The 22,928-nt window shown below is 33.9% G+C and overlaps 3 protein-coding genes across 4 annotated transcripts; 1 reads left to right on the top strand and 2 right to left on the bottom strand.

Moving 5' to 3' along the window:
- The first annotated feature begins 1,567 nt into the window (after positions 1 to 1,567).
- On the top strand, positions 1,568 to 7,370 carry LOC108319971 (TMV resistance protein N). 2 transcript variants are annotated; one of them, XM_017551313.2, is made up of 5 exons: positions 1,568 to 2,171; positions 2,404 to 3,505; positions 4,877 to 5,155; positions 5,267 to 6,049; positions 6,155 to 7,369. In XM_017551313.2, exons 1-5 carry the CDS (start codon positions 1,663 to 1,665, stop codon positions 7,193 to 7,195), a joined length of 3,714 nt encoding a protein of 1,237 aa, XP_017406802.1. In that variant the 5' UTR covers positions 1,568 to 1,662; the 3' UTR covers positions 7,196 to 7,369. The 2 variants fall into 2 exon arrangements, with proteins under 2 accessions (XP_017406802.1, XP_017406793.1); XM_017551304.2 differs by having other exon boundaries at positions 4,877 to 6,049; positions 6,155 to 7,370.
- A 747-nt stretch (positions 7,371 to 8,117) lies between these two features.
- Positions 8,118 to 9,812, bottom strand: LOC108319983 (uncharacterized). Its single transcript, XM_017551324.2, has 3 exons — positions 9,543 to 9,812; positions 9,200 to 9,419; positions 8,118 to 8,565 (listed from the first exon to the last, which is right to left on the bottom strand). Exons 1-3 carry the CDS (start codon positions 9,631 to 9,633, stop codon positions 8,334 to 8,336), a joined length of 543 nt encoding a protein of 180 aa, XP_017406813.1. The 5' UTR covers positions 9,634 to 9,812; the 3' UTR covers positions 8,118 to 8,333.
- A 9,129-nt stretch (positions 9,813 to 18,941) lies between these two features.
- LOC108340698 (protein FEZ) lies at positions 18,942 to 21,260 on the bottom strand. Its single transcript, XM_052868851.1, has 3 exons — positions 20,752 to 21,260; positions 20,340 to 20,644; positions 18,942 to 19,884 (listed from the first exon to the last, which is right to left on the bottom strand). The coding sequence occupies exons 1-3, from the start codon at positions 20,933 to 20,935 to the stop codon at positions 19,159 to 19,161; spliced, it is 1,215 nt and encodes a 404-aa protein (XP_052724811.1). The 5' UTR covers positions 20,936 to 21,260; the 3' UTR covers positions 18,942 to 19,158.
- Positions 21,261 to 22,928: the final 1,668 nt, after the last annotated feature.

Here is a 22,928-nt window from a genome sequence, read left to right as displayed (position 1 = left end):
CCTCACCCAACTGCTACTTTTTTTAAACGGGTCTTTCATTACATTCCTAATTGTTTTTTATTATTTTAGTTCTTAAAATGGTGAAAACACGTTATATTTGTAATATTTCTTGGATGGAAGACTGTAACATTATAAAATGGAAGAGATGAATAATAAAAGGAGGTGGATTTGAAATGAATTTGGAAAATGAATTTGAGTATATTTGAGAAAAAAATGAGGTAAACGTGAAGTTGATTGAATTAAGAGAAAAATGGTATAATTTAAGAAGATTTGAGATAAAATTTTTTGTATAATTTAATGGATAGGATAGATTAAAAAAAATATGTTTTAATAGATAATATTAAATGATTCTATTTGATTCTTAAGATAAATGTCATATAAATGTAAGTATAAATAATGGAAATTATTTAAAATAAAATTGAAGTTACTATTATAATTATTAGTATTATTATTAAAATAACAATTACATTACTATCATTATTATTATTATTGAACAGAAAAACTATAGAAGTAACCGAATAAAAGAAATAAAACAATAGAATCAACAGAATAAAAACTACATAAGCACAAAAAAACAAACAAACTGGGTAATAAGAGGGGAAACAGTGAAGAATTGATTTCCTTGGCTGCCCAAAACCAATTCTTTGTATTCAAAAGGGGAGAATCGATTCTTCCCACCTTAAACCGCATTCTTCTTCTCCCAAAATCTATGAAATATGCACTGTATAGGGTTTTATTGTTTTATTTTTTTTCCTCACATTCATCACCACTAAGGAGCAACACCAAAGACTACCAATTGATTCTCGCGGAAGAAACAATGGTTTCTGGCTGAAGAAAGAGTAAATTCTTGAAGATGGGAATCGGTTTTCTCCAGAAATATCTGACTATGTGCATGACAAATACTTTAAAAAGTTAAAGAAAAATTCACTTTCTACTAATACAGGAAAAAGTTAAAAAAATTTCACTTTCTACCCTGAAGATCATAGGATCATAACCGACATTTTATGTGAATGACCTGTCTTTCCTTCACAATCTTCTCATTTGGGTGAAAGCTCTCGCGAGCTTCATCTGCAGATCCTCACTTTCATTATCATTCAAGTCAATGAAACTACACGCATGATGCACTTGCTTTTCTTCACTTACTAACAGTACATCACCGGAACCAAACATATAAGGAATGTATAAAGAAATTCAAGACAAAAAAATGGATAATTAAAAATCAAAAGATTAAAATTGTGAGTAAAAGGCACAAGACCATAAAATATAAGTTGAACATACAATGAAGATTTGATTTTAATAGTAATTTTTTGTAATTGTAAACATCTTTACAATTATATTTATAATTACTAATAAAGTTTTAAGTAAAAGTTACTAATCATTTCAGACATGTTTGAAAAATGGTGTCATCTGACATAAATGATTTTTGTTTTCTTTTACAAAAGCAATTTATTAAAATATTTGGTAATGAATAATGCCACAAAGTCAATAAGATGTTCAGACTTAGTTCAAGGCAGCTTCGTGGATATTGCACGCTGCTTGGATCAATTGTGTGATCTTCTCTTATTGTTTGACCCATTACAGCACCTACCGATTCCTTCACAATCTTCACAACAAGTTCCGTTTTTTACTTCTGAAAGTAAAGGGTGTTACATAGGTACCATCATGACACAGCTACCATCATCATCACGTTCTTCTTCTTCTTCTTCCACTTGTGAAGGGACCCATGATGTGTTCCTCAGTTTCAGAGGCGATGACACTCGAAGTGGCTTCACTGGCAACCTATACAAGTCTCTTTGTGACAGGGGAATTCACACCTTCATAGATGATGAGGGGCTTAGAAAAGGGGAAGAGATTAGACCTGCTCTTTTCAAGGCTATTGAGCAGTCTAGAATTGCCATTGTTGTTTTCTCTGAAAATTATGCTGACTCAACTTACTGTCTTGAAGAACTTGTCGTGATCCTTGAGTGCATAATGAGAAAGGGGCGATTGGTTTGGCCAGTGTTTTACGGGGTTACTCCATCTTCTGTGCGGTTTCAGAAGGGTTCTTATGGGAAAGCATTGGCCAAGCATGAAGAAAGATTCAAGAATGACCAGGAGAAGCTGCAAAAATGGAAGCTGGCTCTTCAAGTAGCTGCTGGTTTGTCCGGTTCGCATTTCAAGCTCAAACAAGGGTACTCAGCTGTTTTTGATTCTTACAAATGTTGATTCTGTTGTTCTTTTTTTTCTTTCTTTTAGTTTTCTGATATCCTTCAATATAATCGGGAAACAAAAATTCAGGAAAAGAAGTTCATAAGTCATAATATAATCCTTCACAAAGATATACTGAGATTTGAATTTGTGAAAGAAACTGGGCAAGAATTTGATGCATTTTGGTAACTTTATATGTATTTTGTATTTGGGTAGGTATGAACATGAACTTATTCGGACAATTGTTGAAGAGGTTTCCAAAAAGATAAATCGTAGCCCTTTACACGTGGCTAATTATCCAATTGGATTGGAGTCTAGAGTGCAAGAAGTGAAGTTACTTTTGGATGTTGGATCTAATCGGGGAGTAAGCATGGTTGGGATTTTTGGAATCGGGGGAATAGGTAAGACTGCAATTGCATGTGCAGTGTACAATGCCATTGCTGATCAATTTGATGTTCAGTGTTTCCTTGGTGATATTAGACAAAAATCAATGAAGTATGACTTAGTACAACTTCAGGAGACAGTACTTTCTGAAATGGTTGGCGAGAAAAGTATCAAGTTGGGGAGTATTAATAGGGGAATGGCAGTTATGAAAAGCAAGTTTCAAAGAAAGAAAGTTCTTTTGATTCTTGATGATGTTGATAAATTGGAGCAATTAAAGGCACTTGCTGGTGATCCTTCCTGGTTTGGTGATGGCAGCAAAATCATTGTCACGACAAGGAACAGACGTTTTTTACGAGTACATGGTGTTGAAAGAACATACGAAGCCAAAGGGTTGGATGATAAAGAAGCTCTTGAGTTGTTTAGTTGGCATGCTTTTAAAAGCAATGAAGTTGGTCCAGGTTACTTGGATATCTCTAAGCGTGCAGTATTTCATTGCAATGGCCTTCCATTGGCTTTAGAAATAATAGGTTCTAACTTGAATGGTATAACAATGTCTGAATGGGAAGCCGCATTAGATACCATTGAAAGAATTCCAGATGAAGATATTCAAGAAAAACTAAAAGTAAGCTATGATGGTTTGAAGGGAAATGAAAAGGAAGTTTTCCTTGACATGGCTTGTTTCTTTAGAGGCTACCATTTGAAAGATGTCATAAATTTATTGCTCCAAAGTCGTGGTTTCTCACCCGAGTATGTTATTCGCATGTTGGTAGATAAATCTCTCATAAAAATCGATCAATATGGTTTTGTGCAAATGCATAACTTGGTAGAGGACATGGGCAGAGAAATAGTAAGGCAAGAATCACCATCAGAGCCTGGAAAACGCAGTAGATTATGGCTTTATGAGGATATTGTTGATGTTTTAGAAAATGACAAGGTACGTGTACTGTTATGTTTTTCTGTTGGTTATTTGAAAATATAGAATGCTGGAATGAGTGAAACTATAACATATAGACTGTAGTGTACGTATTTTATTGAGCAACATTGCAGGTTTTTATACAGCAAATAACTGACAGAAAGATGATAGCATAACAACTAGCAAACTAGTGCCTAAAAAATAGCAGATAAAACAACTTTATCCTATCAGTCAACTCGACTTTTATTTTCCTAAAAAATAGCATAAAATCTGATTTTCACGTTGTTAATTTCCAATAGTCATTCAATCAACATTCCTCCTAGACTTTGAAACTGCAAACTCCAAGTTTTTGCCTAAAGAATTCAAATTTGGATTTTGGAAGTGCCTTGGTTAGGATATCTGCTACTTGATTTTCTGTTTTATAGTAGATTAGCATCACTTGTCCTCTTTGAACCTCTCTTAGAAGAAAAAGCTGTCTTAAAATGCTTTGTTTTGCCATGAAAAACTGGATTGTTGGCAATTGAAATTGCAGCCTGGTTGTCCACTGCTATCTTCTTGTTCCATATGAAAATCTGTCATGATTTTCATTGTCCAAAGAGTTCTATTTAGAGCAGCAGCAGCATCCGCTGTTGATTGGGCTATAACTGAACACCATGAGAATCAGTAACCAGAGGGGCTTCTCATGTCATCAACACATGCCCAATCATTATCCAAATAACCATGAAAAACTTAAACTTTCAACTTATTGAATTCTTGAGGTAAAAGGAACATTATAATCCTCTTTCACGGCTTCCTAAAGATCCAAAGTCTCTAGGTAGTTTTCCATTTTCATGGCCCATCGGTCCTAGCTTTCTCCATCAAGAATAGGAGGAGCAACTAGGGAGAAACTTATTTCAGCTTCCATTTTTCAGGTCTCATAATATGATAGCTCTTGATACCAATTTGTTGGTTATTTGAAAATATAGACTGCTGGAATGAGCGGAACTATAAGATACGGACTGCAGAATGCGTATTTTAATAAGCAACATTGCAGGTTTCTATACAGCAAATAACTGAAAGAAAGATGCTATGCTAGCATAACAACTAACAAACTAGTGCCTAAAAAATAGCAGATAAAGCAACTTTATCAGTCAACATGACTTTTATTTTCCTAAAGAATAGCATAAAATCTGATCTGCAGTATGTTAATTTCTAATAGTCATTCAATCACTTAGGCAATTTTTTTTTGACAAGTATGCTATAGGGCCATGATTCTTAACTTATTTTTTGAAGGTGTATTCATAAAATTGGTTAATAATTGGACAATTTGCTTTACGACTTGGAAACTTGTCTAAATTTGTACATGATATTCTCGACAACTAATAACTTGCTTATATTCTTTTGACCGAAAAGGGAAGTGATACAATTGAAGTAGTCATGCTACACTTGCCAAAGAATAGGGAAGTTCTATGGAATGGAAGTGAGCTCAAGAAGATGACAAACTTAAAAATGCTAACTATTGAAAATGCTGACTTTTCTAGAGGCCCTGAATATCTCCCAAGTAGTTTGAGAGTACTAAAGTGGCGGGGATATCCTACACAGTCTCTGCCACCTGAATATGATCCAAGGAGACTTGTTATGTTAGACTTGTCTATGAGTCGCAATATATTGGGCAAACAACTCAACCTCATGGTATGCACAATTGATATCTTTCTTGAAATATTTTGTTTGTTTTATATATTTATATTCATAAACAGCATGTGGAAATTTCCAAAACTAATTATTTTTAGTTTGGCTTACCAGAAGTTCGAGTCTTTGAGTGAAATGGTTTTAAGAGGTTGCAGATTCATAAAACAGGCACCTGACATGTCTGGAGCCAAAAATTTAAGAAAGCTTTGTCTTGATAACTGCAAGAATTTAGTAGAAGTTCATAATTCCATCGGACTTCTTGACAAACTAACATGGTTCACTGCTATTGGATGCACCAGTCTAAGGACTCTTCCCCATAGCTTCAAGTTAACATCACTTGAATATCTGTCTCTCAGAAAATGTTCAAGCCTCCAGCGTTTGCCAAACATATCAGAAGAAATGAAACATATGAAAAATCTTGACCTTTGTGGAACTGCTATTGAACAATTGCCATATTCGTTTAGGAAACTCACTGGGCTTAAATATTTAGTACTAGACAAGTGCAAGAGGCTTAATCAGATCCCAATAAATATTTTGATGTTACCAAAACTTGAGAGATTGACAGCTGTAAAATGTGGAAGATATGTAAATTTGATCCTTGGTAAAAGTGAAGAACAAGTAAGATTGGCTTCGTCTGAGTCTTTGAGAGATTTTAGGTTAAACTACAATGATTTGACACCCACCAGCTTCCCCAATGTAGAGTTCTTAGTTCTAACTGGCTGTGCTTTCAAAGTTCTTCCTGAATGCATCAGCCAATGTCGCTTTCTAAAGAATCTAGTTTTGGACAACTGCAAGGAGCTTCAAGAAATCAGAGTGGTTCCTCCTAAGATAAAATATCTGTCGGCAATAAACTGCACATTATTGTCTCATGAGTCTCAAAACATGTTGTTGAATCAGGTAAGGTTTCTTACTCTCTTTATTAATCTCACAACCGCAGTTGTCAAATGCATGTTGTTAACTGTTAAAACTCACGATGTTTTTTCTACATATTGTGGCTAACAGAAATTACATGAGGGTGGGGGAACAGATTTTTCCCTTCCAGGAACAAGGTTACCAGAATGGTTTGATCATTGTACTAGGGGACCATCCCTGTCTTTCTGGTTTCGTAACAAATTTCCAAGGATGACTCTAGCTGTTGTTGGAGTTTTAGACAAGCAAGGCAGTTTTCCCATGTCAAGATTCCACTTTCTCAGCAATGGCATTCAAAAGCTGCATTGCCATTTCACTGTGCAATCAAAATTAATCACATATCATATATTCTTGTCCGATGTGCTGCTAAAGTCCTACAATGGTGGATTGGAAAGTGTGTATGGGGAGGATGGGTGGAACCATGTTGAGGTTTCATACGTGGGACCAAGAGTCTTTTCACATTCATGCAGAACCAAGAAAGGAACCATTAAATGGATGGGGGTTCATGTTCACAAGCAAAAAACAAACATGCAAGATATTCGGTTCATAAATCCTTGGTTTCCGAAAAGAGCACATAGTGAAGTTTCCAAGGCTGATCTGCAAGAAAGTTTTCAGCCTTTGCCCAAAAGAATCCGTGTATCACATCGCAAGGAAATTTGTGAGGCACCAGAGATGAAGCAGCATGAAGCTAACAGCAGTTATCACGGTGTATCACAGAGGCTATGGTTGGCAATTTGTAGCATTGCAGCTCCTCTGAATGTTAAAGTACTGATGTGGAATATTTGTCAGGATGATTTGCCAACTTTTGAATATCTTTTCAGGAGAAAGCTTGTACTTAGTCCGCTCTGCCCCATATGTGGAACGGAGCCTGAAACTGTTGAACATGTGTTCCTGTTTTGTCCATGGACACGACCCCTTTGGTTTGGAAGTGATTTCCAGTGGTGCGTTGATGTTAAAGAAGTTCAAAGCTTTCAACTTTGGCTTTGGCATAAACTGATGGAGATTCAAAGGGTATATCCAGAAAATGCCAACCAAATATCGGCTCAGGTAGGAAGCATTTGTTGGTCTATCTGGAAAGGAAGGAATGAATTTGTTCTTGAAGGCAAACCTGTCAATCCTTTGATTTTAAGGTAGCGCCCTATGTGTAAATGATAAGAATAATTTTCACATTTTAAAGGAGATTTGCATGAATTATGTGTTAAACTCAAAGAAGATTGAACCAAAAATTGTGTCTCCTCTTGCTGGAGAATTTTCATATAAATACACATGATTACAATCTGTCAAACTGATTTTCAACCCACTAAATAAGCTAAACTGCAATATATACATTAACTACAGCTTATTATCCTAATTAACAGAATAACTATTACAAATAAATATATAATTGCAAATATTTTGCCATTCATTCTTTGACATTATGTATCTCTACCTCCCTGTCCTTTTTCCATTTCTTTTCCGTCATCTCTTCGCACACATGCCACGAAGAAGCATGATCATAACAAGCGACTGCTCTCTTTCCATTCATGCTCACATTTCACCACTCTAGCGCAAACGTACACTCTGGCCAACTTTCCTTCGCTCTGCATAGTTGCTATACTAGTTTCATTTTCTTTTCACTCTCTCACTAGTATAGGGAGTCCTTTTTTTAAGGTATCAAGAAAGATTTCTGAAAAAGGTGAACTATATTCTCATGTTTGATGTGTTAGAGAAATATTCCCAAGAGGAAAAGAGAAAAAATAATATAGACATGTATAAAATTGACCTAACAAACAAAACAAGATTTTGACATATACTTCTCCATGTGTTTGATGTAGATAACTATAAGAAACCTAGTCATTGGCAAATAACTAAATATAGGAGGATTTTGTCATTACTCATTTTAACATATCTTCATATTATCGATCTTTGAACAAAATCCATATTTTGAGATATAAGAAAATCGATAGTTGATACCAACAGCTTCCATTTGCTTACCTACGTAATTACATTAAAGGATAAGTGACATACCAACAATGAATTTAACCAATACAAAAACCAGAAAGACACTTGATCATTCTTTATGCTTTAAACTTAGCTTTGACCTTTCTTTGTTCGATTAAAAAAAGTATCGGAGCATACATGAAAAACAGTTTCCAACGTTCTGAAGTGGCTCAGTAGGGCTACAAGCATGACTATGTACTATGCAGATATTAAACTTAGAAACACGTTCATTGCATCATAGCAAAGAGGAAATGGGATACTATTTCACTATTTAGAAACACTAAAAACTAGATCATGAGGGGCCCGAGTACGTTTCAGAATCTGAACTAGAATCTAAACTTGAATCTGAACTTGTATCTGATATCTCATAGCTATCCTCTTCATCCGAACCTTTTGTCAGTGTTGGCGGACAATATTCTAAATTATCTGCAAGATTCACATTGCGATCACACAACTTCCTTTTCCCTGAATTGTTGCAATGGTTCTCCCTCCCTTTGTTTGATATTTCAGCATTCAGAGACCACCTATCACCGTATTACAGATTATGTACAATGAGAAAGAAAACGCTGATCTTACAACCTAGTAGTATTGATGTACTTAAATGTTCTACTTATTGTTTTTTATACTATTGCATTTATTGTATGAATTACTCCACCTTCTCTGTATACACATTAACTTGTTTTATTTGTGTATCAAGGTGCATCATCAAAGTTCAAGCGTTTAGTTTCCATTTGGGCACTCAGGGTCGCAAACAAATGCGGAAGGAGTCAAAGGGATCGAAATAAAAAAAAAAAAAAAATTTCATTGTAGATAACTTCAATGATTAAGTTGGTTCGAGTTCAAGTGAAACCGGATTGAATCTCTCTTAAAAAAAATTAATATAATTTATTATAATTAAAATGAATATACATTGAATTTAGATTAGATTTGAAAAAGTATTCCTTTATATTCTAGATCCCTTGTATCCCTGTTCGTGTTAAAAGCTCACCTACCATTACCCCCATTAAAATAGAGTCTTAATTCTTAATTCTTGTATCATAATTTTAGTTAATTTTAATAGTATGTAAGAGAGGTTTTGATGTTTACGTTAAACAAGATAGAATCCAAGTCTATTGAAATTAAAATTTAAAAAATAGAAGAGTAAAGAAGAAAAGGTACCCAGTGTGTTGGTGAGACTGAAATTTGTTGATGGAGGAGAGGTAGGAGTGTGGGTTCAGAGGGGTGCAGCTAAAACAGCACTCGGATTGCGATGCTATCCGAGTGCGCTTAACGAAACGAAGCAACGTCTCGTCGTTTTCAAGGATACATGAACATTCTCTATTACTCAAATCGTACAAGTCAAGCTCCGGCCACAGGAAGGCACTGATTAATTTGTGACCTGTTCTAGGAAGGAATTCAACGATGATAGCACCTCCACACATGCTTAATTCAGAAAAATTATGCTGCAACCAATTGGTCAGAAAATTATTGCATTATATGAAGATGTGAATTCGATTCTTACGCTGATAAATAAAGAGGGTGAGCTCGATGTCGCAATCAAAGAAACTTATCTCTGTGGGAATGGACTGTGTAAACTCTGTGTGCCGGTACATGGAAATATCACTCCATTGCACTTTCAAATCACACTACTTCGAAAAAAAAAAAATATAAAATCATCTTGTGGGCTAACTTTGACAAATCTAATAACACTAATTTATCGTAGTTATGAAGGTGTACGAGAGGGACGGGTGCTCTCTTAGCGTGGTTCCTTTTGTGGATGGATTTGAGAGAGAAGGAATACATTGAACATGAGAGGAGTTGAGTGTTAATTTTTTTAAGAAACTAGAATATGATTTGAATTTAAAAATGAAATTTGAAAAAGTTTGTGTATGATTTGATGGATGTCACAAATAAAATAAATTATTTTAATTAATAGAAAATGAAGAGTATTAAAATATCATTAGTGGTAAAAATAATATAAAATAATATTTATTAATAATCTAAATATTTGTTAAAAATTTTATAGAATAAAAAAGATCAAAATTAATTATGAAAATAAAATAAATTTGTATTTAAATAAAGTGAAATAATTATAGATAAAATTTTAATTTTTAAAAAATGTAATATTTGTAAAAAAATATTATAAGAGGAAATAAAATAAAAATTAATTATGAAAATAAAATAACTTTGTATTTAAATAACTTTTAAGGAGGATTTAGATACGTTGGTCTTGGATTCGAATATGTGCCCTTGAATCCGGATACAGCTTAACGTAATCTGGATACGTTCTCTTAGATTCAAATACAACTTCATGTTCTTCATCTTCAACCTCACACCATGATCTTCGTCTTCAAACTTTCATTATCCTGAATTGATTACAGCTCAAACTTTGATTGGTAATTATCAAATGGGATGAGGGTAAACATGTCAATTATTAAAAAATTATTCCAAATCTTGGCACTTCAGCGATGATTTTCCTCCTCTTAAATCCCTACAAGCGAATGTGACTTTGTTTCATAATCCATCTATGCAAATCATGCTCAATAGTACATTCTTCACAAACGAACACAACCTTAAGAATTATACTTAACACTAATATTGGTCTAACATCTAAAATTTTAGGGTTAATTTATGTCTTTTTTAAATTATAACAAGATTTTAGTTTTTATCGTTATTTTAAACTTTGCTCTAGTTATGTCCTTTATTTAAGAAATGCATACATGTAGTCTTTTTCGTCTAATAACACTAACTATTTTTTGATGTGACAAACAATAAATCATATTGGATGCGGTTCACAAGTTTCTTTCTTGTCAATGTCTTAAAAGGTCAACATGATTTATTAAAGACTACATCAATGCATCTCTTAAATATGTGGACCTAACAAAATTAAAGTTTGAGATAGGAACGTAAACTAAAATCACATTATGATTTAAGGACAAAAACATAGTTAAACCCAAAAAATAAACTTGAATATATAATATAGAGAGACATTTTTGGATAAAAGTATAAAAACAAATTACTAAACTTGTTAATTTGGTCCACTCCACAAGGGTTGACCTTGATCGACGTGAAATGTGGTAAAAGAAAGCCCACAAGATAAAAAAAAGTCCTTGTTGAAAATGTTCACATTGATCAAAATATCCACAAAAAGTTTTATGGATCTGGACTAACCCATGAACTTTTTTTAAATATGAAAATATATTAATTTTTTTAAAATATAGGCCTAATTATTCCTTTTGTCTGTATTTTGTTTGAAAAGTTGCAAGTAGATCCCCACTTTTAATTTTAATTTTATTTCAATCAATTTTTAATTTTTGAAAAATTGACTCAATTAGGTCTTTCTAATAATACCTTACAAATGGCATTAAAGACATGTGTCGATTCTTATTTTTCTTTTAAATTAATAGTTTTTCTAAAACTTTTTGTTGTCCACGTGTCACGTCTTGTGGTGTGACATGTGACACATTCAGTTGTAATTTTTTTAAAAATGGAACAATGTTATCCCTATTCAAATTAAAATCAAATTTATTATTTTTATAGATATTAGATTGTTATTTTTTAGGCTTAATAAGCTTACATGGTTTCCTATGTTAAGAAGTTTTTTTCAGTTTAGTATTCGGTTTTAAAAGTGTATACATTAAATCCTAAAGTTTTAAAAATTGTATGAATGAAGTTCTATCCCTTAAGTTGATAGCAATGACCTGTGGAAGATGAAGTTTGGTTGGTACTTTGTTGTAACATATAGTCAGTAATATTATATGTTTTTCAATTGACAATATTTTTTTATAATATTTTAACAACTTGTGATTAGTCTACTTGATGTTTATGATTATTATTTTTTATTATAGAATAATTTTGGACCAATCACACATGTAGATAATATTAAAATGTTATAAAAAGAATGTTTTCAAAGTATTATTATTCTTTTGTCTTTTCTATTTAATAAAATCTGTTGAGATGAATTTAAGATAGAGACATATAAAGAAGAGAGAGACCTTAAATAAGGTTTTATTTTTCTTTTACTTCATCTTCTTCTTTTTCTTTTTTCCTGGTGCTGTAAATGGGAGGAGATTAATTCCGGTTTTGTCTTTTTCTATGTGCTTTCAGTTTTGACATCTTGTTACTCTACAGATGACTGCCATTGACTTTTCCTTCCTATGTTTTTTCTTATTTTAGCTTATTTCTCTATTTTTTGTAATCCCTATATTTTGGTACACATAAATTTTTGAACCAGTAGGGTACTCCACTCAAATAATTTTAATATATATTACTTAAATACATCTTCAACATTATTCCTTTAATTTTTTTATTAAATCGGCCGGTTATAAAATTAGTCTATATCATTATTTATTAATTATGTGACATGCATTCAGACGTTACACAATTAGTCTTTATCATCATTTATTAATTACGTGACATGCATTTAGACCTGTCACATTACTAGTTAATCTGAAAAAAACATATAACATTTTGTTATCATTAAACAATAAGGAGTATCATTTAATTATTTTTTAAGATACCAATAAATTTATCATTATGTACGGAAGTTGATGAGTAGAAAGAAAAGGTTGAGTTTGGTGAATTAATTGCCCCTATCACGCAAGGTGATGTGTTTCTCTTTTAATTAACGTTGAAATATCACGTCCAGAATATGACAGAAAGTAATATTGACTTTCTCCTTTTAATTAATGTTGAGAGGAACAGAAGAGAAGAGAGAAAAAAAGAGAACACATTGTAGAGCAGAGAGAAAAAACAATATCGGTGTGAACTTAACGTAATCTTTATTTATATAATTTTACAAATGTATATACTTTTAAAACTCGATACTAAACTAAAAAAATTACTTAAAAACCAATTAAGTTATTAAATTTTTTTTTTATTATTAACTTTTTAACATATTAAATTAAAATAATTAAAAAAATTATATATTAAATTACCTTTTTTTATAACAATAATAATAATTAAAATTTAATTTGTAGATATTAATTATTTAAATTACATATATTTTTATTTTTTTAATTATGTAATAAAAAATTATTTTTTAATATAATTTCATTTTAAATTCTAATATTTTTAAGTTCGAAAAGTATTTATTTATATTTATATTTTACTTTTAGTTAGAAAATATTTTTTTTATTTATCATATAAATATTATTATATTTATTAAATAAATTTAAGTTTCATTCACAAAAAGAAAGTATTTAAAAGTACTGTATTACAAATCTATGTTTTTTATAAAATTAAAAATAATGGGTTAAATATGTTTTTCGTCCTTTAAGTATCACACGATTTTGGGTTTAGTTCCTACTCGAAACTTTGATGGCTTTTAGTCCTCATAGTTTTAAAACTCTTAATATTAGTCCTTAAAATTGGACGGCGTTAACTTTTAGTAGATGTGACAAACGGCGAGGCCACGTCTTATGCCAGCTTGTCTCTTCACTCTCTGCCACGTTGCTTATGTCGTTCGTCTTCTCCGGTAGAGCAGAGCCTCCATCGGACTAGCCGCTCAGTCCAAGGCGTCGTCGACGACACCAATCGCCACCCGGGACCATTGCTGACCGCGGCGTCGATTTCTCCCTCCTTTCCGTTTCTCCACGCGCGAGAGAAGCTTTCTTGTTCCTCCGCCAATCGTCGCTTGAGAGAGCCCAGCCTCCGCGAGCCACAAACTTTAATCTTTAATCTGTACTTCCTTTTCTCTGTTTTCTTCCTTTTGTGATTACACTCATCCCCTTCTACCCACCTAAATCACCTGTACTGAACAAGGAAAATTAGTCAGCTGCATAGATAATAAGTTTACTAAACAATTATGAAGAACATTGAACTACCTTAACAACATTCTCGATCTCAGTTATAAATGATGGGATCTTCTTAATCACTTGTGCGTATGACAGATTTTTGGCAAATGAATCAGCATGGTCGTTTTGCCTAATATCAATCAAGTAGAGTGCATTGCGGAAGCCTTCGTCACTGATGAAATTTCTTGCACTTGTGTAAGTTTGCAGTCCAATCAGTTCATTCTTAAATACAAACTCAAATGTATATTGAATATATTTTTCCCCAATAATTGAGTACTACTTCTTTTTAAGAGCGAAAGCCAATTCATTTAAAAAATATGCAGGCAGCCTAACAAAAGTAGTGTTAAAATCTGAACAGCGAAAGCATCATAGCACAGGGAAAATCTGAACTCCATTGAATCAGACTCCATTCTTTGAACAAGACTAATTTTGGTACATTAATAGGGGTTAGAACTCAGAAAAGAATCAGAGTACTGAGAAAAATGATAGCTTAAAGCTTCACTAGTGTTGATAGTTTAACATGCATGATATTCAGAGGAAAACAAATATAGCAGTCAAATACTAAAAACCCCAATTAAATATTCACCCCAAAATTCAAAAGGGTAAACCAGAAAAAGACAGGGATAAAGAGAGACATACAGGGGTGTAACGGAACTTCCTCCTAGGAGGCTCATCAGTGGCAGCAGCGTCATCGTCAGTGGTTGGGGTCCACCGGCGCAGGAGGGGAAGAGAGGAAGCGTTGGAATTGGCAGGAGCGTGAGCGTTGTTGTTGGTGTTGGTGTTACTGGGTGAGGAAGAGGGAGTGACGTGGACCCACTTCTTCTTCCACTTCTAACGGGGCCGGTGAAGACGGTGGTGGAACCGTAACGAAAGGACGTGCGACTCTCTCAGGCGGCGATTGGCGGAGAACGAGAGAGCTTCTCTCTCGCGTGGAGAAAAGGCAAGGAGGGAGAAATCAACGCCGCGGCTGGCAATGGTCCCGATGGCGATTGGTGTCGCCGGCGACGCCTTGGACTGAGCGGAAGGTTCGACACGACGGCTGGTCCGATGGAGGCTCTGCTCTGTTGGAGAAGACGAACGACACAAGCAACGTGACAAAGAGTAAAGAGGCAAGCTGGCATAAGACGTGGCCTCGCCGTTTGCCACATCTACTAAAAGTTAACGCCGTCCAATTTTAAGGACTAATATTAAGAGTTTTAAAACTATGAGGACTAAAAACCATCAAAGTTTCAAGTATGGACTAAACCCAAAATCGTGTGATACTTAAGGGACGAAAAACATATTTAACCCAAAAATAATTAATTTAAATGGAATCTGTTAGACTGTTTTTAAAAATAATTTCAAAAATATTTAATAAACAATTTAATTTTAATATAAATATCAGTATAACATTTATATAAATAATAAATTTGGTCTCAATTTAGAGTGGAATAACTTTGCTGCATTTAAAAAAATTTGAGACTCGATTGAATCCGATAGACATATATAAGAACTAAATTGAATGCAAGACAATGACACTAACACATGTCACTATTCTATCTGTAGCACTGCCAATGTCACGTGTCACATCACAGGACCTAATATGTAGACAACAATTTTTTTTACAAAAAAGAGAAATAAATTAAAAAAATAATTACGATCGAGCTAACACCACTAACACAAAAATAATTTTTAACGTCTGTTATTTTAGGCTTTTGACGTCTGTTAAATGTCCGACGTCATGCTGGGAGACGTAAATTGATGTCTGTTGTCTTTGAACAGACATCAACTCACGTCTGTTGCATGTATAACAGACGTTAATTGTCGTCTGTTGTAAGAACAATAAACGTCAATTTATGGGCTTTTTGTAAAAAAAAATTTGTCGCCGTGAAGGTGAGGGAGTAGACAGGTGTCGTTGTGAGGGTGAGGAGAAAAATGCGCACAATAACGATTCGAAAATCGCCGTCGCAGTTGTCCTAGAATGCGACCAAGAACTGCACCAAAAGCCAATGAAAACGAATTTTAATCGGTGCAAATGAAAGATAATGGTTCCAAACGTAATATAATTAGTGAAAAATAATTTTAAATTGTGCAAAGTGGAAGAACATTAATGGCGAGCGAAATAGAGGAAGAAGATGAATGCAGCGAGACAGAAAACGCATAACTGGTGAACGCGAACGAAGCAAAAACTCAAACGAAAACGCGAAAGAAAGTGAGGCTCACATTTTGAGTGTTTGGGGTTTAAAAGGGCATTCGACGTCGGCCCCCCTCTAGATCCGACGTCTAATGTGTATGGACGTCGGCCCCTGCTATGGTTGACGTCTAATGCCTACAAAAGTGACCTTTCAATTCTGATTTTGCAGCTTCTGACAGAGGATTTGACGTCTGATCTGGGGGGTACCGACGTTTATTTTCAGACCTTTTTAACGTATGATCTGGGGTCCGACGTCTAAAGAAGGATTTAACGTTTGATTTGGGGGCCCCAACGTCTATGTCGTAAAAAAACTAATATTGGCGTTTAAAATGAGATATTTTTGGACCTTTTTTATGTTTGATCTGGGGGACCCGACGTCTAAAGAGGGATTTGACGTCTGATTTGGGGGCTCGACGTCTATGTCGTTAAAAAAAATTAATATTGGAAAGAGATATTTTCAAACCTTTTTGAGGTCTGATATAGGGGACTCGATGTCTAAAGGAGGATTTGACGTCTGACACTGGAAGAATCGACTTCTATGATGACGTTTTATTTACAAAAATGTCACCGGTCATTTTTTACATTTGATTTTCGATGGTCAGACGTTATAGCTTGACATTAAAGGCCATTTCTACACTAGTGCACATGTCATGTCTTTAATGTCGTTTGTAAAGTACTAACGAAAAGAAATTAATTGAGTCAATTTGTAAAGATCTATGAAAAGATAAATTAGAATTGATAGTATTTTTAAAATATTTGTTTTAATATTAAAATGGTTAAGTATAAATAGAAAGTTTATAAACGAGTTTCATTTCTTTAAAACATGCTATCTCTCTAAAAATTACTTTTCTAGAGTTATTTGACTTCTCTCTAACTGTTCTCCATCTGTTAGAGTGTAAATGCGTTATTTGTACACATCTCTTTGAAATCGTTCCACTAAAACTTTCTAAGTAAAATAACATATACATGGATAAAAATAAAATAAAAACAATTATAATAAAACAAAAATTGACAATATTTCATGATAGAGGTTCTTAGGATGCCTTTTCCATTAAGTAACTCTAATTTGATTATTGTGTCTTACAAAACTTCACGTCCTTAATAACAACATGTCCATCTTGATGATAATTGGTTGAATAATCAAATTTGCTTCATCTCTTTCATAACATTGTCCTTCAAATTTTTCTAAATTTTCAAGATAATGTTCTCCTTGTAGAAAATATTAAAATTAGGTATGACACAAGACTAATTTTATTTTTCCCATGGTTGATGCCAAGATAATCTAGCCAAGAAGTAGGGAGACTCTTCAACTAAAGCATTCAGTGTTTTTTCTTTTTCTTATCCTTTCTACATATACTCTATAGGTCGACCCTTTCATTTCCTACTTGTCCCCACTAAATTAATTCCTCTTTTAAAGCCTTTACGCTCAATTAATCTTTTTAATGAGAAAACACTAAAATCTTTACTATCTGCCTCCCTCTCGTTACTTGAATGTCGTTCTTCTTTATAGGCAGACCTGAACCTAACAAAATGATAATTAGACATGAGCCTAATCATATTATAAAATATGGGCCAACCATCATATAATCAATCCCCTTAATCTTTAGCATCACATACCTAAATACTAATGTACAAGTATAACCTTCTGACTCTGATAGAGAAAATACCTATCATCACACACACAAATACGAGGATATGACTAAATTGAAAAAGTATATGAGCGTACTTGATTCGATGCGTATAAGTGGAAGAGTGTGTTCCCTTCGGCATATCCAACAGTTGAGTCATGTTATGCCGAATGGAGCATATTCAACACCATGTCGTGCATGCTTATGTCGCAAATTTGTGTTTGTGTCCACTTCCAAACATGTTCGACCTTCGACCAAGGACGACTCAGGTTGACCTTTGGTTAGGCATGACTCGAGTCGGCCTTCGACTATGAACAACTTGGGTCGATCTTCAGTCGGGGTTGACATGGTCGACCTTCGATCTTGATTGAGTTGGTTGAGGTCAACAACTCAAGTCGACCTTTGACTTGGGTTGACGCAACCCTACTTTTAACCGGGCACATACAGGTTGTTGACCTTTAGTCGAAACTAACTTGGGCCAACCTTCGACTAAAACTGAGACAAGTTGATCTTCGACAAACGTTGACTCACCTGACCTTCACCCTTGACCTACTCGAGTGGGCTTGACTAGAGTTGATCTTTGGTCTAGACAAACTCAAGCCAATGTTCAAACGAGATCTATGAAGACTGATTTTCGGTGGAGACCGACCTGAGTCAATATTTGACAAGGGTCAACTGAAATACATCTTCGATCGAGACCGACTTAGGTCAACCTTTAACAAGGGCTAACTTGACTTACTTTCGATTAAGACTAACTCATGTTAACCTTTAAACTAGTCACCTTGACTTGACTTAGACACGATTTTTAATTGTCAAAACCAAAAAATTATTTAACCTAAATCCAATTAAGTGGATTGAAATTTGGATTTTCAAAATCTAAAAATAATCCAATCTAAATCCAAGTGAATTGAATTTAAAATCCAAAAAATTACATTTAGGATAAATTCATTTAAATAAAATTAAAATAATATAATTTGAATTTTAAATTATTATAGATTTGATCTTTTACCCACCCTTACTTCCAACGCGTTGTGGTAATACATGAAAATTGTTGGTTTAAACTTTTTTTACTAAAGACTTCATCCAATTAGACACATCAAAACATAACAATATTTGTGTCATCAAAACTGTAAGTTCCTTTAATAAGACTCTTATATTTAAACTTAGGACAAACCATGTGAAATTTTGTCCATAACTTGATAGAAAGCTAAAATTATTTCTAAGATTTTAATTTGGAATCTTATAAGAAAAATAAATAAGTAACTAAGAAAATTTGAATATAGAAATTTCAATTTCACTCAGGTCATCGCGTTTTGAAAGTTCCACGTTGCTTCCAAAATTCTTTCTACAAACATTAGAGTTCCGATATCTTGTCTGGAGTTACAAATTAAAAGGGTTCGGAGTCCTAACAAAAAGATCTACATGCATGAAAGCTAAATAAAAATCCAATTCATATACTGGCTAATCCCTGCTTGTTAGAAATGGCTTCTAATTTATGTAAATTAAACTACAGTCCTCGATTGCAGAATAAGTAGAAGTGTATCACAAAGACAAAGATGAAGTATCCCAAAGCACATTTGACTTCCATGCATCGCCAATACTGAATGGAAACCCAATGGATCGCACTGTCTCCGATTGTTGGTCTCCAACACGAGGCACATTCACGTTAGGAATCTTTACCAACACATTGTCGTCGTGGTTGCCAAAGCTTCCTTGCATCTCACGTAGTAGTGGTATTTGGTAGCCGTTACTATGCTCCTGTAACCCACCAAAGTTTGTGCACATTCCCTCAGAGGTCTTACTATTAAATTCTCCAAGCACAGAAGTTGAGGTACTCATTAGCATTGAAGAAACATCCATCGAAGATTTAGCACAGTTTGTTGAAGTTTCAATAGGAGATGAGAATATTAAGCCACTGCTAAGGTCTCCATTTGAAATGGGTAACAGATCTAAGGGCTTGTAAAGCATTAATGGATTAATAATTGGTCTGTTATAAGAAGCTAGAATATCTATAGGACAAGGGGTGCTTCTACTAGTAGTGGTTGAATGTTGTGAGTCATTATTATTAAAAGTACAAAACTGGCTGGCTAAGCTAGTTTTCTTTGGCAATGGCATGTTTTCTGTAGAAAATTGGTTGCCATATCTATCAGTGGCTAACATATGATCTGATGTGGTGGTTTCAGGTAAGGGTGAGACCCAAGAGTGAGAGAGAGCTCTTTGTGCTGTAGCATTGGTTTTCTTGAAGATTCTGCAGATTGCCCAGGTTTCCTGCAAGTTAAAAAACAAGTTATCAGCAATAGTAAGCCAAATACTTGTTGCAACCTGGAAAAACATTGTCTCCCACTGTTTTTCCTATATCAGTTTAGATCCCTTGTAAATATCAAATCAACTAACAAATGGGAAAACATGACTACAGTTTTGAAAAATAAATTCTACTTTCATATCCCCATTCATTTTATTTCCTTGTTTCGTATTTTCTCATCTCGTCACTTATTATTTTTAATTTTTTTTTCTTATCTCGTATATTGTCTACCAACTTATGAGTCCAAAATAAGATGATATTAGAATTTTACATGAGAGTATAAAAGGGTTCTTATACAAATGTTGATATCTTATACAAATTCTAAAGGCATAAAAATAATCTACATCAGGTATAACAAATAATCCTAAGGAGTGACATGAAAGGAGGTTTTTGAAATAGTGGTTTTAGAAGTTTTACTCACGTTAGCAGGAATGGTCTTGTCCATGAACTTCTTAGGGGATGAGGATGAGTTAGTGAGAGAAGGTAGTCTAAACTCATGCATCATCCAATCAGTTTTAATCCCTTTGGCAGCTCTACCTTTGTAGAACACTAGGGATTTCTTCAGACCAATACACTTGGAACCCTCCGAGGAATATATAGGGCGATCCGTCCCTGTAGCCTTCCAGAACCCAGCTCTAGTTACCCTATTAGGCCTTGCACTGTTCCTATACTTTCTGTCTCTGGGGCAGTAGAAATACCACTCTTTCTCCCCAGTGGTCGCCAACTCTACACATCACAACCATATAAAAAATGAAAACCTTGTTAGATACTTTGATAAAGTAAAAAGGGTGCAACAATTTGTACGTGAATCAAGCCAGTGTGTGTTCTCTTACTTGGAAGATCCCAAGGATCATACTTATAGATATCAAGCTGCTTGATGAGCTCAATAGAAAGTGGCCTCTGCTGAATCTTTCTCTTTAGATAAAATCCAACAAGCTCCTCGTCTGTTGGATGGAACCTGAAACCCGGTAGCATAACCTCATCCAGTTTCTCACCATTATCATTTCTCTCTTCCATGTCTTAAAACTATTCTCTTCTACCAAATTAAGCCTAACTAATCTTTTGTTCAGTGACAGATAAAGATAGACCCTTTCTGTGGCTGCTATAAGATTTAAAGCAAAACTTGTGAAAAAGAGAGAGATGCGGTTTAAGGGTTTGAACACATCAACCCTAAAAGAAGTGTATTAGTTTGAGTTGCTGTTTGAGAAGAGAAAAAGATCAAAGAAGAGGAAGGAGAGAGTGAAATTCACTCAATGTGAAGAAGCCATTATATGCTTCCTGAAAAGGGTTCTGCATCCGAAGGTTCAGCCACCTTTTGTGGTGAAGTTTAAAGGAGTGCGTGTTTTGCGAGGTTTGGTTTAGCTCATATGTACATAAGAAGAAGAAGCAAAAGGCAAGGCTATTAAAAAGAGAACAACCGTAAAATACCAAGAAACAAATCAAAGTCATGGAGATTTTGTGACTTTTATGACAACCATTTTTTTCTGTGATTAGTTTATGACCCAAAAGGTGGAATCTCAATAAACCACCAAACTAGCAGCATCTAGGGATTACGAGCAAATACCATTTCAACATTTTAATCTCATGAAAGCTTATTAGGCTTATCCGCTAGAAGCCAAGACAAAGCAAAGTTCCAAGAAAATGATATATTTTATGCATTGTGTTTGTAACTTTTGAAATATCATTTGGAAACGTGGACCAGAACCAGATTCCAAAACACAGCTCAAATATATATAATTCAACACAAAATTCCAGTTAGACCAACCTACGATTATATTATTAGTTTCAAGTCTCCTCAGAGTCCGAAAATCCCGTTTCTATTCCATTCCCCACAGCTTCTATTCCACTGGTTTTGTCAGGATGAAAAGGTTTAATACTAATAAACAACTATTTCGTTTGTGACAAATTTCAGATAACAACAAACGGACGTGTGATCAAAGTCTAATGTGGTTGAGGGACCGCTTAAATTAATTATTATTGTACACCTAATAAATTACACACATGTGTTTGCCACCGATTTATCTAATGTCAGAACTGTGTTAACTTAGAACTGCAGCATGGTGCTTCAGCCTATGATACCTTATTTCTCTCGGCTTTCTTCTCTGTCAAAATCTACTTGTTTCAACCTTTCTCTTAGCTACAAAGGCTTTATAATGTTCGCAGCGTGTGATTAAAGCAGTTTAGTTTGAAAACAAATATTTTCTTCATGACTTGTAAAATTTAGAAATGATTATTTTTTATGAACTAAATTGACACTTTTTTTTTTCAAATACATATGTTGATACCTTGAAGACATAGGAATATACATTTTTTCCTTCGATGACTGTAAAATACAATAGGCAATATATATTTATAGACCTGGCGTCATATATGGAAGGACAAACAATTGGGAAATATCATGGTTTTTTAAAGAAACATTTTTAATGCATAAATTAGAAACATACTTTTAATCCACAAAATGGCGTCAAAGTGGCGTGAAAAAGAGAAGCTCCTAGGAATTAAATAAATGCATTTTGAACTCTAATTAATTTATTCTTTGTTGTTGTTGTTAGAAAGGAAAACATTTTTTTTAATCTTAACGTGAGTCAAAATCTCGAATAAAAAAAAACAATTAACAAAAAAATTCATACAACATCGAATATTTTAGGCCTTTCATGTCGAATTCGAGAATGACGTCATATCGGGAGACGTTAAATTGACGTCGAATTTAAAAAATTCGACATTAAATTTAAGATCGAATTTTATCAATAAATGACGTTAACAATTTTTTTATTTTTTTAAATTAATTGTGATCCTTTTTTACAATTTTACGAGATCTGAAAAGCAGAAAAATAACAAATTTCAGTTTTTGATATTTTGTAAAGCATGGTGTAATATAGTATCAACAACAAACAACAATGACAAACAACAATGACAAACAACAAATAAGTCCAATCAAACAACAAACAAGTCCAATCAAACAACAACAACAACAAACAAGTTCACCCAAACAATAACAACAAACAAGTTC

This window comes from Vigna angularis, chromosome 1 (assembly GCF_016808095.1).
Source record: "Vigna angularis cultivar LongXiaoDou No.4 chromosome 1, ASM1680809v1, whole genome shotgun sequence".
Lineage (NCBI taxonomy): Eukaryota > Viridiplantae > Streptophyta > Magnoliopsida > Fabales > Fabaceae > Vigna > Vigna angularis.
Note: the sequence above shows the minus strand (reverse complement) of the source record. Positions and strands in the feature narration are given on the sequence as shown.

Coding starts and splice junctions, on each gene's coding strand:
- LOC108319971 (XM_017551304.2), top strand. CDS start 1,663: ATGACACAGCTACCATCATCATCACGTTCTTCTTCTTCTTCTTCCACT. Junction 3,506..4,876: donor ATGTTTTAGAAAATGACAAG/GTACGTGTACTG, acceptor TTGACCGAAAAG/GGAAGTGATACAATTGAAGT. Junction 6,050..6,154: donor AAAACATGTTGTTGAATCAG/GTAAGGTTTCTT, acceptor TGTGGCTAACAG/AAATTACATGAGGGTGGGGG.
- LOC108319983 (XM_017551324.2), bottom strand. CDS start 9,633: ATGTACCGGCACACAGAGTTTACACAGTCCATTCCCACAGAGATAAGT. Junction 9,420..9,542: donor CACCCTCTTTATTTATCAGC/GTAAGAATCGAA, acceptor TTCCTAGAACAG/GTCACAAATTAATCAGTGCC. Junction 8,566..9,199: donor CAGTCTCACCAACACACTGG/GTACCTTTTCTT, acceptor ATACGGTGATAG/GTGGTCTCTGAATGCTGAAA.
- LOC108340698 (XM_052868851.1), bottom strand. CDS start 20,935: ATGGAAGAGAGAAATGATAATGGTGAGAAACTGGATGAGGTTATGCTA. Junction 20,645..20,751: donor TGATCCTTGGGATCTTCCAA/GTAAGAGAACAC, acceptor TGTGATGTGTAG/AGTTGGCGACCACTGGGGAG. Junction 19,885..20,339: donor ACAAGACCATTCCTGCTAAC/GTGAGTAAAACT, acceptor TTTAACTTGCAG/GAAACCTGGGCAATCTGCAG.